The sequence below is a fragment of the Humulus lupulus genome, chromosome 2 (genome assembly GCF_963169125.1).
Source record: "Humulus lupulus chromosome 2, drHumLupu1.1, whole genome shotgun sequence".
NCBI classification, from domain to species: domain Eukaryota; kingdom Viridiplantae; phylum Streptophyta; class Magnoliopsida; order Rosales; family Cannabaceae; genus Humulus; species Humulus lupulus.
This window is the reverse complement of record NC_084794.1, coordinates 7,682,001-7,698,800: the sequence shown is the minus strand read 5'-3', so window position 1 is coordinate 7,698,800 and position 16,800 is coordinate 7,682,001. Positions and strand designations below refer to the sequence as shown.

The 16,800-nt window shown below is 35.6% G+C and overlaps 4 protein-coding genes across 4 annotated transcripts; 3 read left to right on the top strand and 1 right to left on the bottom strand.

Annotated features, from left to right (window-relative positions):
• The first annotated feature begins 723 nt into the window (after nucleotides 1-723).
• LOC133817118 (protein TPLATE) lies at nucleotides 724-6,628 on the top strand. The gene is made up of 7 exons (XM_062249527.1): nucleotides 724-2,065; nucleotides 2,426-3,022; nucleotides 3,120-3,481; nucleotides 3,694-3,997; nucleotides 4,548-4,670; nucleotides 4,920-5,375; nucleotides 5,862-6,628. Exons 1-7 carry the CDS (start codon nucleotides 941-943, stop codon nucleotides 6,405-6,407), a joined length of 3,513 nt encoding a protein of 1,170 aa, XP_062105511.1. The 5' UTR covers nucleotides 724-940; the 3' UTR covers nucleotides 6,408-6,628.
• Nucleotides 6,629-6,905: 277 nt separating this feature from the next.
• Nucleotides 6,906-10,777, bottom strand: LOC133817119 (COP9 signalosome complex subunit 3). The gene is made up of 11 exons (XM_062249528.1): nucleotides 10,459-10,777; nucleotides 9,784-9,899; nucleotides 9,445-9,691; nucleotides 8,794-8,851; nucleotides 8,612-8,701; nucleotides 8,397-8,462; nucleotides 8,167-8,256; nucleotides 7,857-8,015; nucleotides 7,660-7,781; nucleotides 7,221-7,293; nucleotides 6,906-7,137 (listed from the first exon to the last, which is right to left on the bottom strand). The coding sequence occupies exons 1-11, from the start codon at nucleotides 10,641-10,643 to the stop codon at nucleotides 7,069-7,071; spliced, it is 1,275 nt and encodes a 424-aa protein (XP_062105512.1). The 5' UTR covers nucleotides 10,644-10,777; the 3' UTR covers nucleotides 6,906-7,068.
• Nucleotides 10,778-11,148: 371 nt separating this feature from the next.
• LOC133817116 (uncharacterized) lies at nucleotides 11,149-15,295 on the top strand. The gene is made up of 6 exons (XM_062249524.1): nucleotides 11,149-11,587; nucleotides 12,465-13,304; nucleotides 13,396-14,028; nucleotides 14,502-14,639; nucleotides 14,737-15,026; nucleotides 15,121-15,295. The coding sequence occupies exons 1-6, from the start codon at nucleotides 11,168-11,170 to the stop codon at nucleotides 15,278-15,280; spliced, it is 2,481 nt and encodes an 826-aa protein (XP_062105508.1). The 5' UTR covers nucleotides 11,149-11,167; the 3' UTR covers nucleotides 15,281-15,295.
• A 135-nt stretch (nucleotides 15,296-15,430) lies between these two features.
• LOC133817117 (uncharacterized) lies at nucleotides 15,431-16,473 on the top strand. Its single transcript, XM_062249526.1, has 2 exons — nucleotides 15,431-15,856; nucleotides 15,952-16,473. Exons 1-2 carry the CDS (start codon nucleotides 15,525-15,527, stop codon nucleotides 16,169-16,171), a joined length of 552 nt encoding a protein of 183 aa, XP_062105510.1. The 5' UTR covers nucleotides 15,431-15,524; the 3' UTR covers nucleotides 16,172-16,473.
• Nucleotides 16,474-16,800: the final 327 nt, after the last annotated feature.

Sequence of the window (16,800 nt, the reverse complement as noted above, 5' to 3'; positions counted from 1 at the left end):
AAAAATTGTATGGTACTGTAATGTTCAAGTTAGAAGGCCGAACATGAAATTGGGCTTTCATTGAGTGATCCACTTGTGGCCTAATAATCTCAAACGTCAATAAGGGTGCGAGTTTAGCCCTTCTCGTAGGGGGCTAGTTTAGCCCTTCTCAAACGTTTATGGTTTGTAGGTAAAGAAATTATAATCCAAATTTTGTTATAAGGCAATGTATATTGCAGTTAAAAGTGTTATTTTTGCAAAAACAAAAAATTATATTGAAAATTACATTTTATATAGGTTTTCTAATAAAGTTTTAAAAAATATGACTTTTTTTACAAGTATTATTTTATGGCTTTTTAAAACTTATATTCCTTTCTATGAGATTTTTTTCCCATGTTTTTGAAAAAAAAATCATTATTATGCTATATTTTTGTAAAAAATCATTATTATGCCATATTTTTTTCTCATAATCTGATTTTTTTTAATTAAATTTGTCCATACAAACTAAGAAAAGTTTAATTACCATATTTTTGCATATTAATAGCTAAAAAGCCGTATTTATGAAAAAATCCCAAAATTATATACTATTTTTATAAATATCTAGAAAAAATTGTATGGTTGTAAAATTTTCAAGTTACAAGATCCAACATGAAATTGGGCTTTCATTGAGTAATCTACTTATGGGCCTAATGCCCAAACCGAACTCGCAGGGAGAGAAACGAGATCATAACTCAGTTGCCTGGCCGGTCACTCGGTGGCTCACCACCATCTTTTTCCATCTTGGACTGGACTGTTTTTTATTTTCAGTTAACAACCGAATGAAAATTCTGAACCAGAAGAGCACAACTCCATCGTAGCCATTTCCAAGCTCATCTTCAAACTTTTCTTATGTTCAAATCTCCAAAACTTCCTAACCTAATCGAAATTCACTCATAGTCCTTGGATCTGCAGCTCCGCTTCGATGGATATCCTCTTCGCTCAGATCCAAGCCGACCTTCGCTCCAACGACGCCCTCCGTCAGACCGGAGCGCTCCTCCAAGCTCTGCAACAATCAGCGGCCGGTCGCGACATCTCCGTCATCGCCAAGTCCGCCGTTGAGGAGATCGTTGCCTCGCCTGCTTCCGCCGTCTGTAAGAAGCTCGCATTTGACCTTATTCGGTCAACGCGTCTCACCGCTGACCTTTGGGATACTGTATGCACTGGAATCCGTAATGATTTCGATTTCCCCGACCCTGACGTCACCGCCGCTGCTCTCTCCATCCTCGCCGCCATTCCTTCTTATCGTTTGTCGAAGCTCATTACTGACTCGAACAAGGAGATCAGCAATTGCTTCGACTCGCCGAGTGACAACCTTCGATTCTCCATTACCGAGACATTGGGTTGCATCCTCGCACGTGATGATCTCGTGACGCTCTGCGAGAACAATGTCAATTTGCTCGATAAAGTCTCCAACTGGTGGTCTCGTATCGGACAGAATATGCTTGATCGATCCGACGCTGTTTCGAAGGTGGCGTTTGAATCGGTGGGGAGGTTGTTTCAAGAGTTCGATTCGAAGCGGATGAGTAGATTGGCCGGTGACAAGTTGGTGGATAGCGAGAACTCGCTTGCTATTAGGTCTAATTGGGTATCGTCAATGGTGGACTTCGTTTGGAAGAAGCGGAATGCATTGATGGCGAGGTCACTAGTTATGCCGGTGGAAAGTTTCAGGGCCACAGTGTTTCCGATAGTGTATGCTGTCAAGGCTGTTGCTTCGGGCTCAGTAGAGGTTATCAGGAAGCTATCGAAATCCTCAGGTGGTACCAATGGGACGACTGTGGATTCCAATGCGGAGAGGTTGGTTGGAGTTTCAGACGTGGTTTCGCATTTGGTGCCATTCTTGGCGTCGTCGTTGGAGCCGGCTTTGATTTTCGAAGTGGGCATTAACATGTTGTACTTAGCTGATGTGGCTGGGGGGAAACCCGAGTGGGCTTCGCAATCCATTATTGCTATTCTCACGCTCTGGGATAGACAAGAGTTCTCTTCGGCAAGGGAAAGCATTGTCAGGGCTGTTGTTACGAATCTGCATCTTCTAGATCTTCATATGCAGGTATTCTTACTAATTTGTCATCTTTTACTTGTCAATTCGAATTTCGAAAAAACAGTTCGATTTTCCTGTATATCTTAGGTGTAGACGCAGGATTCTGATGATAGTGTAGTTCACGGGTGTTACTATAAAAGGAATTTATTATCATTATTATTATTAAAAAATAATTCATGGGAAAGTAGTAACATTGTCTCACTGTTGCTTTTAATTTCAAATGTTAAAATATTTTAGCTTAATTGGTTGTCTTGTAGATGAATACGAGGAAATATTTGGTTTTTAGGAGGGTCACATAATTGGGGCTGTAAAATATGTATATAATATTTATTTGAAAAGAATCTGATATAGTAAATTTTGGGGTTTTAGATTTCATTGTTTAGGAGGCTGCTGCTGATGGTAAGAAACTTAAGGGCAGAATCAGACCGGATGCATGCTTTAGCATGTATTTGTCGGACGGCTCTTTGTGTTGATCTGTTTGCAAAGGAAAGTGTGCGAAGAGGTCAGAAACCTCTGGCTGGAACTGACATTGCATCTCTTTTTGAGGATGTTAGAATAAGAGACGATCTTAACAGTGTAACCAGTAAAAGCTTATTTAGGGAGGAGTTGGTTGCGTCTTTGGTGGAAAGTTGTTTTCAGCTGTCTCTACCTTTGCCTGAACAAAAGAACACTGGTATGGAAAGTAGGGTCATTGGAGCTTTGGCATATGGAACTGGTTATGGTGCATTAAATTGGACAGAGCCTTCTTTGGAAGTAGTAGAAGTTTGTCGGCCTTGTGTCAAATGGGATTGTGAAGGGCGAACTTATGCACTTGATTGCTACTTAAAGTTGCTTGTTAGGCTGTGCCAAATCTATGATACTAGGGGAGGTGTTAAAAGAGTTAAAGATGGGGCTTCTCAAGATCAAATTCTGAATGAGACAAGGTTGCAAAACTTGCAGCGTGAGCTTGTGAAAGATTTGCGTGAGGTATGGACAATGTAATGTATTTATGAAATTGCAAACACGAAACATATACTTTAGTTATGCATTGATTAGGCTTATAAAATTCATGTCCATTTGGCAGATTAATACCGCAAGGATATGTGCCCGTGTTATTTGGGCTGTTTCAGAACACATAGATCTAGAAGGGTTGGATCCCCTTTTGGCTGATGACCCTGAGGATCCTCTGAATATTATTATAGCAAATATCCACAAGGTTTTATTCAACGTGGATTCATCTGCAGATACCACAAATAGGCTACAGGATGTTCAGGCGGTTCTTTTATGTGCCCAGAGGTTGGGATCACGCTATGCAAGGGCTGGGCTCTTATTGACTAAAGAACTTGAAGAGTTTAGGGGCAGTAACATGGCTGATTCTGTCAACAAGCAGCAGTGTCGTTTGATACTTCAGAGAATCAAATATGCTTCTAGCCATTCAGAAAGCAAGTGAGCACCTATTATTTTAATCTATCTTTGGATTCAAACAACATCTTCATTCTATAAGTAAAGTTCCATCTTTCTGGTAAATTATGGCATGCTGTCTGAGAAACTCTAACTTGGTTATGCTGTTTACCATGCTTTTAACTCACTTTGTTTGAAACAAATAGAAGTTATTTTTGGGGAATTTGCCTACTGAACTTGTTACATTGTTTTTTCAGGTGGGCCGGGGTAAGTGAGGCCAGAGGTGATTATCCGTTTAGCCACCACAAATTAACTGTTCAATTTTATGAAGCAGCTGCTGCTCAGGATAGAAAGTTGGAAGGACTGGTTCACAATGCTATTGTAGAGCTTTGGAGGCCAGATCCAAGTGAACTAGCTCTTTTGCTGACAAAGGGAGTTGACTCTACGCTACTTAAGGTCCCTCCTACTGCAGTTACTTTGACTGGTAGCAGTGATCCCTGTTTTGTGGAAGCATATCATTTAGCTGACTCTGGTGATGGAAGGATCACATTGCATTTGAAGGTAAACTTTTCCCCTTATCTATTATAGATGCAAAAGTGTATTTTTGGTTGTCACGTTAAGTGTGCTACTTGTACCTCAGCTGTGTGCCTGTGTTGGAATATTAATATCCATTTATCACCCTTCAATTCATTTTGATTGAAAAGAATAACAATTTCCTCAAATTTGTTTCCTTGAATGTTCGGGCAGTAATCTATAGTTTCAAGTTTTACACCCCTAATATATGTGAATTCAAAAATATACATAGAATTCCTTCTTGTTACATTTGACAGAAACTTTATTTTGGGCCATTAAATTTTTCTTGATGTAGAATTGTATCATTTAAAATATTATTTAGTGTCTAAATTTAAGGACACAGTAGTGAATTTGTTTTTTTAGTCTTTTTAAATGTTCAAGCCATGAGTTTTACTGCAAATATTTGTTAAAGGATGTCAATGGAATGATAACTTCATTATGCGTGTTTTCCATAAACTAAAATGATGGACAGGCTTTTTTGTTTTTTTGTTTTTTGAAACTCGAGGATAACATTCTTATTCCAACTTATGATATGCAGGTCTTGAATTTAACAGAGCTCGAACTGAACCGAGTGGATATTCGGGTTGGATTATCTGGTGCACTTTATTTCATGGATGGGTCTCCTCAAGCAGTGCGGCAATTGCGTAATCTTGTGTCACAGGTTTTTCTCCTCACCTTCCACATTTAATTTTTTATTTTCTCACAAGTTCCTTCTTACTTACTTTTCTCATGTTTGGCGGACAAATGGGGTGTGGGGGTTGTACTTTGTATAAATTATGTCATGTTTTTCAATTGAACAAGGAATTCTCTTCCACAAATTGCTTACAGAGATTTAGACTGATAGTACTATTGTTGGGTTGTTCGCAATTTTTTGACAAGTCTTGCATCTGCTGGTTCTTCTTGTTTCCAGGATCCAGTACTGTGCAGTGTGACTGTAGGTGTTTCTCATTTTGAGAGATCTGCCCTTTGGGTTCAAGTCTTATACTACCCATTCTATGGTAGTGGTGCCTCTGGGGCTTATGAAGGTGATTACGCTGAAGAAGATCCACAGATAATGAGACAAAAAAGAAGTTTAAGACCAGAATTAGGAGAACCTGTCATATTGAGGTGTCAACCATACAAGATTCCATTAACTGAGCTTCTTCTGCCCCACAAAATTTCTCCTGTTGAGTTTTTCCGACTCTGGCCTAGTTTACCAGCTATTGTAGAGTACACTGGTACGTATACTTATGAGGGAAGTGGTTTCAAAGCTACTGCTGCACAACAATATGGTGCGTCTCCTTTTTTGAGTGGGCTTAAATCGCTGTCAACCAAGCCATTTCATAGAGTTTGTTCGCATATCATTCGGACAGTTGCAGGATTTCAGGTAATTATGTTTTTCATCTTAATTTTAAATCTAACTGTATTTGGATTTTCGCATCTTATTTCCTTATATTTGGCTTATTTCCTTATATTTGGATGAAATATTATCTAATTTCCTTATTCTCCTGCTTCATTAATCGAAGCTATCACTGCTACATAATGTGAGTTGGGCAAATGATTTTTTCAAATTGTTGGGGTTTATGCTACATAATTTGAGTTGGGCAAATGGTTTTTTCAAATTGTTGGGGTTTAGTATTTCATCTTCTGGTTAAAAAAACTCATCGAAGAACTTGGTTTAAGCAATAATAGTTTCCTGTAGCAGTAGAAAGGTCAGAGTAGCTGGTGTTGAATCTGTATAAATAGATTCTAGACTCCCTTAACACATTGTTGGCTTAGTTTGTTGCCACCTCTGATGGTTTGATGGCTATACACCTGTATTCCTTTGGATCTTGAGCTGTGTTGAACATTACTTTTCCCTTTTTTTGTACAGCTTTGTTTCGCAGCAAAAACTTGGTACGGAGGATTTTTAGGTTTGATGATATTTGGAGCCAGCGAAGTGAGTAGGAATGTGGATCTTGGTGATGAGACAACAACCATGATATGCAAATTTGTGGTTCGAGCTTCTGACGCATCAATAACAAAAGAGATAGGATCAGATCTACAAGGCTGGTTAGATGATCTCACTGATGGGGGTGTTGAATACATGCCCGAGGACGAAGTGAAAGAGGCAGCTGCCGAGAGACTTAGGATCTCAATGGAACGGATAGCATTGTTAAAGGCAGCACAACCGAAGGCAAAAATTCCAAAGGTTGATGGTGACGAAGATAGCGAAGATGATGAAGAAGAGGAAGACGAGGACAAAAAGAAGGAAAATAAGGAAAAGAAGAAAGATGGCGAGGAGGAGGAGGAGAAGAAAAAGGGGCCTTCAACGCTGTCGAAGTTAACCGCAGAGGAAGTCGAGCATCTTTCTCTTCAAGCTGCGGTGCTTCAGGAGTGGCACATGCTGTGTAAAGATAGGGATGCCAAAGTTAATTAAGGCCCTTCAATTCCTAGACGCACAAAGGTTTGGACATAATTTTTGGTGTTGCTTGTATTCTTATTCTTTTTTTTTCATTATTATATACGGATGAAGCAGTAGGTGTTGAAAATCTCTGATTTTAGAGTATATTTGTGTCTTCATTTTTTCAAATGGGAATTGCCTTGTATATTTTGTACGGCTAGTAATTGATATTTCATGCTGAGAGGTGTTTGTTACAACGTTCATTTTTATTAATGCTGGTTTAATTCCCAACTCATCTTGTCGTTCCTAACTGTGCCATATGCTTTGATTTCTTTTCATTATAGATTGGAGTTTGAAACTGTTAATCACATTATTTACAATGACAATCTTCAAAAATCCATATGCTTCAAATTATTGAATTCAACAAGGGCTAAAAATAAAACAACTTTAGACCAACTTTGTTAGCAAATGAAGACTTTGACATGGCATTATTAGGGATTCTCTCCAATATGGCAAATATGAAATTTATGGAAAGAAGGCACAAAAGATGATTGAAAATTAATATGGTAAAACAATAAAATTCTATTTCTCAACTGGGACCAAAATATGACTTAATAATAGTTAACACTCGGCTACCCCAAAAAAATAAAATCCGTCACTAGTTGAGGTCCCCCTATACACAACAGTCTCGCTTGGTTCATATATTAAATTTCTGAGGAACGCTGTCATAATCATCAAGGTCAAACCTCGGCCGCTCTCTCCCAGCCTGAGCACATAGATAAGCTTTATAAGTGATCAATAATTCCCATCAAGTTTTGTTCACAACCAAATCCAGAAATGATAACTCACCTTTGCTAGGTATAAAGGGTCACATGAGATGTTTTCATCCATAGAAGTCAGCTTCCTTGAAAGCATCATTATCCTGAGAATTATTAGAAAACAGAAAATCAAAACAAAAGGCCGAAATGCGGGTTCTACCCAAAGCCTGATATTTTTTTTTTTGAAAATGGGTTTCTGGCTTAACCCTACAATATTCATGAGAGGCTCGAACTGATCTTGTAGGAGCAAATCGCAAACCTAACTGCTTGTGCTATATCCCTATTGGGTTAATATATCTATAGAGTTGCAACAATTGACTACAATATATGTCTCGGATATTTAGGTTCCAATATTTCAAAATATAAATATAAATAATGACAACAGCAAATATCAAGCAAATTAGTTCAGTGTGATTTTTTAAAAATTATATGCACTGAGTGAATGTAATGTCAGTACCAAATTAATTTACCTTTGAATTGATGAGTCAATATGCTCAATCATCTCACAGGATTTATACTGTTCAGGATCCTCAAGGAATCTAACCATTCCATCTTTCTGGTTAATTGTTGCAAAGATCTCACCATCTTGGATCTGCAAATTGACCAAAGAATGTCAACTAGTGATATGAATTTGCTATATCATTAACATCTCTGAGATGGAAATTACCATTTGAAGCACATGCATTTCAGCTTCCTTAGCACTGTTTAATTGAACTGAGTTGGCTATATCTTGGAGGGAGAGAGTTAAATATGTCTGAGTCAATCTCTGAATATTTCGCTTATACATGGAAGATACAACCTGCTTTACCAGTCCAAGATTGCTATCCTGGAATGTTTTTTAGAAACTTTGTTAGGTGGCTGAAGCCCATGACAAATAACCAAATCCACTCGTCTCTGAATATCACAAGATTAAGAATATGTAGTGGGGCATGCAAGATATTGAATGAACATAATGAGGTATGTTTTAGAAAACTCACACTTTCAAACTTCTCTCTGTTAGCCTGAACATATGTCTCCAACTCTGTAATCTTTCCAGTGCCATAGCTATTTGCCAATTCAATATAGGGCTGATCAAAGAAGATAGCGAGCAAAATAAGGGACCACTAACGTCATATGACTAGATAGGGTGTTTTTGAATGATGCATGAGAACATCTGCATCTAATTCGGAGAAAAATCGCATAGAACAATAAAGAGAATGCCAATTACCACACAAAAATTCTTTAGATTCCTCTGAGCAACTGAAGAAGTGTACTTCGGGAGATTGGCAGAGAACTGCCACCAGAAATGAAAGTTGACACAAACCATTCTATCAGTAATGAAAATTACTAAATATTTTGCAAGACAAAATGAACTCTTACAAGTCATTGTATTTGAATTCGAAGGGTATACAAGGAAATCAAGCAATGAAATAAAAAACATACCTGCCCGTGGAGAATGAGAAAAACCAGAATGTACTTTTTGTATGCTTCAACTGCTATGGCATTAACAGTAGACATTGGAGCAGTTACAACCTAGAGTATACAAGAAAGGAAATAAGTTTGGTCAACTAACTCAAAGTTAACATTGCAAGAAGTTGAAAAGAAAGTGGAATCTGATGGCAGACATTGTGTAGAAGCTCCAATGCTTTACGAAAGTGCTTTTGCCCTATGCATATCATCCCCCTATTATGATAAAGAAAAGAAAAAGTACAGTCAGCAATTAACCACAAACTATCTACAGAAGTATCGAAAAATAGTTCAATATTGATCAAGACATAAATCACCAAAATAACATATTTGCATTGCATGTTTATCATGATTCGCGATCATTCATATCTCCTAATAAAAGCTCCCTGAATTAACAAGTTGCAAAATAATGACAAAAGGTTTTCAAACTACATATATTTTTTTAAACTAGGCAGTATGCCTAACCCTACAACATTTGAGGATCAGAAAACTATAACAATTGCTAGGTGCTCAGATAATCTCAGACCTTGTGGGAGCAAATCCCATGCCTAACCAATTGAATTTCCTCTCTAGGGTTATCAAACTAAATATTTAATTCTTAAAACAATATTAAGATGCTATTCACAATAAAAGTATTTCTAAATATCAGAAAATAACATATGGATAAGAATAGCAAAGAACAAGAGAATAGAGAAAAACAGTAATGTGTGTAGAGCATCTGAGTTTAACAACCTGAACATATCCCAATAGATCAAAGCATCTAACAACAATGAAAAGATTTTCAACACACTAACAGAGAAGAAACTCACCCATAATAGCAATAGAGAAAAAGATCCCTTGGCTGATCTACCTCAGAAATGTCATCATGTAAAACGGACAGGCCTGTTTTGTAGCATTTCGCCAGCAAACACAGAAGAAGAAATTCTGGATGCAAGGTAGTCAAATATTCAGACGAGACCTGAAGTTTCCTAATAGCTGTCAGCATTGGAGCAACCCCACGAATTGGAGCTTGGAGCAGCAGAACTTGGTCTTTAAACCTCTTACAAACAGATATGACTGCAGACCAAACAAGCGAAGTTAACAATAGCCTCAGGAAAAGTGCAGACTATTTTATAATTTACCAAACTATTCGGAATTAAGATGCATACATTTCTCAGGTGCCAATCGAATCTGCTCCGCAGCACATGAGCTGATAAAACTGGAAATGGCTAGAACCAGGGTGCTTGCTCGCTCTTTCGATATGGAACCAGAAGAGCATGCTTCTCTGTAACCACATAAATATTCCATGAAAAAGAGGAGAAGAAAAAAAATCAAATTCAAGAAGACCGGACGGCGAATCATTTGCCAAAGAAAAAAAATTATGTAATTTATATGAAACCCATAAAATTTTATCAGAATTTCACATAAAAACATATAACATCAATTTGGTCGACCCTATGACTGCCACCAATCCAAAAGTAACTATGTTCATTATTCAATCAAAACCAACTAACAATTTTTAGGTTTCAGGATCAAAGAAAGCCACATTCCTACTCCAGCATACGTGTTACTGCAAGTGAAACTGATTTGATTCCATGTTTACAAGTTCCCTATTCTTCTCAAATACAATAGCACTTAATTAAACTCATCAAACATAGTAACTATGATCATTTTCGAATGTTTCTCAAGACCAAGACTAGGGCACAAAGTCCAGTTTCAATTCTTGTATACCGGGGAATAATCTAAAACCCTAACATGCGGAAAACTTGCAGCAAAAGATATAAGTTCACATATAACTATATCACAATATGTATAAATATTTATGTAATGGAACAGAAAATTACAGAATATAGAGGAATCCGAGGGAGTGTTTGGAAGGGTCGAGTTGATCAAGAGCAGGAAACAACCGAGCCGACTCAGAATGAAGCGAGTCCTCAGCTTGCTTGAGAATCGTATGAAGCCTCGAGAGGTCTCCGGCGCTACTCGACAGCCCCTGAATCTGAGTCACCACCGCTTCAACCGAGTCCATAGTTTTCGCAAATCGATTTTCAGCGCACAAACTCCGAATCAACAGAATTTTGCTTCACTCCGCTTTCACACTGGGACGATTTGTGCCTTGTGAACTGTGGGATCCAAACCGACTCGTCCTCCGCATTGAGTCGACTCGTGCGATTCGAATTTAACAAAGGAAGCGACGTGGGCCAGCGTTGGAAGAAAAATGGGCTTTGTGATTATCTTGGGCCCAACTTATTGGGCTTTTGTTGGGCCCAACAGAAAATTTGAGTAAAAAATAGAGAAAATTACATAATACACCGTATAAAGCAAAAAAATTTTAAATATACGGTTGCCTACTTTTATACGGTTTTTTATTTCAAATATACGGTTTTTTATAAAGTCTTTTTTTCAAATTTCAAACCCCGAAGTTTTTTTGTATTCTCTTTCTCTTTCATCTGTTTCATTCTCCGTTTCTCATTTTTTCTTTGGCCGAGTCCGAAAACCTAACTGAGTTTCTTCATTTTTTTTCTAAATCGTTTGGCATTGACTGGTTAAACAATGGTTGTCACTCGTGCGGGGTCTGCATCTCCTGCTCGGTCGGGTGCTGCGTTCTCTGGCCCAGCATCCTCGAAGCATTCTGACGATCAAGAGTCTTCCGAAACGAAGGGGAAACTTCTGAAGAGTAATCTTTCTCCTTTGTCTAAAGGGAAAGCTGTTTTGAAGTATTCATTGGATTCTCCCCTTCCTAATGTGATCGAGGATGATGTTGGTGGTTCAAATGAGTTGAAGGAGGGCGACATGCATGCGAGTGTTGACTTAATTGGGAAAAAGTTGAAGCGAAAACATGTTGCATTGTCAAAGAGCAAAGTCAGTGCGAAGAAATCTAAGAAACTATCTATTGGAGGTTCTAGTCGAGTAAAGTGCAAGGCTAACAGAAAAATTGCGAAGAAGAATGTTGGTTTACTGGATAAACCGAAGGTATTTATGTTTGTGTCGTTTAAATTCGTTTTGTTCTTTTTTTTCTGTTTTTTTTCTGTTTTTTATGGGTCTATTTGTCTTGTTGCTGTTAACAATTGTTATTTTTTTGTATCAAAGTGTTACAGGTTTGTTAATGGTATTTCCGATGTTTGTAACCTTGTTTTCCATTTTTGTAAACATATGTTACAAGTCATAATTTGGTAGTTTTGTAACGAAGTGTTACAAGTTTGTTAATGTTCTTTCCGATGTTGTAAATATGTTTTTCTTTTCTGTAAACTTATGTTACAGGTTCTAATTTGGTAGTTTGTGTATTTTATATATTAGGTTTTATATTCTTGAAATATGTTTTCTATGTTGTTCATGCTCTGATCTGATTTATGTTTTTAATTTTGTTAATTTTTGTTAGGTTTTTGTACCTATATGTTACATGTTTGTTAATGGTATTACTGATCTTGTAACCATGTTTTTGTTTTTTTGTAAACATATGTTACAGGTCCTATATTGTTAGTTTTGTAACCAAGTGTTACAAGGTTGTTAATGTTCTTTCTGATGTTGTAAATATGTTTTTCTTTTTCTGTAAACATATGTTACAAGTTCCTATTGTTAGTTTTGTAACCAAGTGTTACAAGGTTGTTAATGTTCTTTCTGATGTTGTAAATATGTTTTTCTTTTCTGTAAACATATGTTACAAGTTCCAATTTGTTAGTTTTTGTATTTAAAGATAATAGGTTTTATATTATTGAAATATGTTTTCATTTTTTCAAGTTTTGATTGTATCTGTTTTAATTTCATTTCATCAATTTGTGTTTTTCTTGTCATCTAATCATTTGATTTGTCTTGTTTTAAAATTTTGTTGGTTGTCTATTATTCTATGCAGCATATGGAATGTTTTATCAAACATGAGGATCATTATAGAGCAAGAGTCAATTTTCACTGTGGTTTTGAGAAGATCAATGTGATCTCAGAAAAATTTACTGACTCTCAAAAGGTTTTGTTTAGTAAGACTTGCTTTGGTCATTTTCTAAACCTTAAATCTTATGCTAATCAAGCTAAATTGGTTCACCATGTTTTGTTGAGAGAAGTTAACCAACCAAACTTAAATGAAATGTGGTTTAAAGTTTGTGGAAAGCTGATTAGGTTTTCTTTGGGTGAATTTGGGTTATTGTCTGGGTTAAATGTGTTTGGTGACATTGATAGAGGTGGAATTAAGAATAGTAATCCTATTGGATTGTATTCTAAATTTTTTGGTGACCATACAAGGGGCATTTCAAGAATTATTGTTGAAGAAAGGTTTAAGGCTGCCAATTTTGATAATGATGATGAGGCTGTTAGGATGGTTGTACTTTACCTGATCACTAACTTTTTGTATGCTTGGCAAAAAGAGAAGAACATTGAAAAAACTGACTTGTATCTTTGTGATAGTGGTGGTTTTAATCATTTTCCATGGGGAAAGGATATTTTTAATGTGACTCTCTCATCTTTGAGAGATGCTTTAAGGGAAAATGAAGTTGTTATTACTCGGCAAGGTTCTTACCCAACCTATAAGTTGAATGGTTTGCCATTTGTTTTCCAAGTTTTCATTTACGAATCAATTCCTAGTTTAGAGGGAACTTATTGTGAGAAGGTTAGTTGTGGTCTGCCTAGGATTATAAATTGGTCATCTGTTGCAATCCCATCTCATAAGGAGCTTGAGAGGAATGTGTTTTCATTACATAAGGTAATTTTTATTCTTTTTGCTTTTCTTTATATATGAATTTATTTGATTTTTTTAATATTGTAAACTGATTTTTCTGTGTTGTTATTTGCAGACCAAAATTGTTAAAGTTTTGCCCACTGATGAAGAGAACAATTCCTTCAAGCTTGAAGGTTTTTTCCAGTGCAACAAGGATATGAATGTTGCTGATTTTGAGGATGATGATTTTGTTGCTCCTCCAAAGAAACCAACCAGTGAGGCTCCTTCCTCATCCTATGTTCCTTGTGTGACATTTGGTTTTTCTGATATGAAAATTATTGTGGATGAATGTCAGAAGAAGTGTAACATTATGTCTAAGGAAATTGCATTTTTAAAGTCTGCTAGTGAATCTAGACATAGGGCATTGATGGAGATGTTGGTTAATTTGAAAAACGATCAAGATTTAAAACACAAGGCAGTTATGGAAATGTTAGGTGAGTTGAGGCCAAAATCATGTGGTATTAATGATGATATTGATCATGTTGATGTTGGTTTTGTGGGAGCTGATGTTGGTGATACTTCTGGTGGTGGTGGTGTTTCAAAGGAAAAGGATAAGTTTTTTGAGAATGAAAGTTTTACCCAAGTTTTTGATGAATGCATTCAAGCAATGCAAGAAGATGCTGCTGGAGATATGGTAATTGCAGATGATAAGAATGATACAGTAAATGAGAATGAGAAGACTACTGGGAATGATGTTGAAGAAACAATGGTATGTATTCTTATCTAAATATTAATTTTATTGCTTGGTTGGTTTGTTATTTTTTATTTTATATTTTATAGATGTTTATATTTCTGTTAATATATATAATTAATATTTTCTTTTTATTAATTTTTGTTTTCCCTTTTTGATAGGAATCTGATTTTGTTTCCATTGGAGTATGAGAAGTGGAAGAGAAAGTTTAGAATTCTTGTTTTGTAAACCTCTTGTTATTAATTTGTAAACTTTTTATTTCTAAGTTAGTTTTGTACAAGACTTTTCCAGAGCATGTATAAACTCTGTTATGTTTTTGTAAACTTATGAATTTTGGAATTTTTTGTTTGGCAATTATTATTTTTTATTATATATACAACTTTTTTTTCCAGAGCTATGACCAGGTTATTTTGGTTTCATGATTTGTATTTTTTTAAGGTAATGTATTCATGTATTTCTGTATTAATTTATAAAATTTTGTTTTTCCATAGAATATTGTCAAACCTCATGATGATGTAGCTGATGTTGTTAAAGATCTAGAAGAAGAGACTCATATTTTTAACAACATGAATGTGGAGATTTTTGATAAAGTTGTTCATGCAGCTGTTGGTGATTTGGCAAAGAAAAAGGTAACTAAACAAGGCAGATATTGTATTTTGTTTTCTCTTTTTGCAATATGTTCCAATAGTTGTATTATTGAGTTTTTCATATTATTTTTGTTTCTAGGAAGTTATTATGGCAACACCCATTGCTGGTTCTTTGATGAATCCAGTAGTTGTGTCTACTCCTGTTGTTGGCAAAAGGAATCCAAAGCCTGCTACAGTTTTGCAATCTCCTTTTGTTAACCAATTTGGATCATCTTCTTCTGAGGATATGAAACATTTGGAGGTTGTGAAGTCTAAAAGGAAGGTTGTGGGACGATATGCTTTTGGAGACAATCTTTTTGATCTGCCTAATCAAATTGACCAAGACTCTTTTAACAAGTGGTTTTCTCTGGGGCTGAGAAAAAATAATAAGTATGCTTCTATTTTTTAATTGTTTTTTTATTTATTTTGTATTTCAGTTTCTGTTTCACCATAATTCACTTTTAAATGTTTATAATTGTTATAGGTATAAGAAATTTGATGATAATAATAGTATCATTAAGGAGCCATTTCAGTTTTGTGTAACTGAGATTGAGAGAAAATTTTGGTTTTATGATTTAGTTAAAGATGGGAGGGATTTGGACAATGAGGTATTTTTTTCCCTTATTATTATTAAGTTGTTTTAGTTTTGCTGTTTTCATTATTCTTATTATGGTTTGCTTCTTGTTTTTTCAGCATATTAATGTGGCATTTTATTACCTTAGAAAAAAAGCCAAGTATTGTGAGTTGATAAATGTTAGAGTTACTACTACAGATAACTCTTTTGATCAAGTTATCACTGCTCTGTATGATGTGTATCTGTCAAGTGACTGTGATCGATCTGTTATATCGCATAACAGTGTTATTTTTGAGTATATTTGTGGTTATAAAATGCTTTGTAACACCCCTTGGTCGCTAGTAGATTTCATTTTATTCCCTATTAATATGACTGTTGTTGGCTGTAATCATTGGATTCTTGGGGAGTTCAACGTGAAGCAGAGATTTTTTAAAGTCTACAACTCAATGAGGAATAGAGTTATGGATAAGAAAGTGTTGAAAGTTGTTGAAGCATATTCTACTTTGTTGCCCTTGTTTCTTTCTTTAAATAATTTTTATGAGTCAAGGGAAGATATTGATCTAAACGCACAAGCATTCAAGGGCATTGATATGTGTCACCCGTTGGACATTGTGTTTGATGATGAGGTTCCACAACAGAGTAACAAGTAAGTGGTTTTTTTTTAGTTATTGTTATTTTTTGGTTGCATTATTTTGTTTATATGCATTTATGTGTTACTGATTTTGTTGTTTTTTTTTGTAGCGATTGTGGGATTTTTATCATAAAGTTTGCTGAATTTCTTATGCATGGACTTATTGAAAATATCCCCAATCCTCTGAATGTTAGTTTCCAGAGAAACAAAATTGCAGTCGAGCTATATGTCCACGCTAAAAGAAAGAAAGATGAAGGCTATCTATCTGATGGGGAGTTCAGAGGAAGAATGAGCAAGAAGATGTTGAATGTTAATGCAATGGAAGTATGAGAGCATCAAAGTAGTTAACATTTTGGCTTTTATCTTGTAAAGAAGATACATACTTATGGCAAGATAACTTTTGTGTCTTTGTTTTGCAAACTTTCAAGCAAGTATCATGTTTGAATATTTTGAATACTGTGGCATATCAATGAATTTTGATATTAGCCCTTTTTTATGAGGAATGTTGTACAGAGGTGTCTCAAGTTTGTAACTTGAGTTCACAACTTTATTTTTATATTTCATGTTTTAGGTAACATCTGTTAAAAGTTTGTAACCTAAGTTCATGCAAAATTGCGTAGCATTACTTAACGTCTATTAATAGTCACGATAACTTCAGTTTCAAATATGTATCAAATCGTTTCAAACTTTTGAAGTTAATCCTTTTAAATGGACTGTAAATTTACAAATGAAAATCAAATATTTTTGTTTCAAAACTGTAACATAAGCTGATAAAAGAACTTATTTCACATTTATTTGATGTTGGAAGTGTCTGTGAGAAACTAGTAACATATCTGTAACAATTATGTAACAAAATGTTACATTAATATTCATTTCAGATATATCTGTATCAAATATGTAACAAAAATTTACAGATAACGCCCTGAACATTAATTCTGATATATTGATGCAAACTTTTT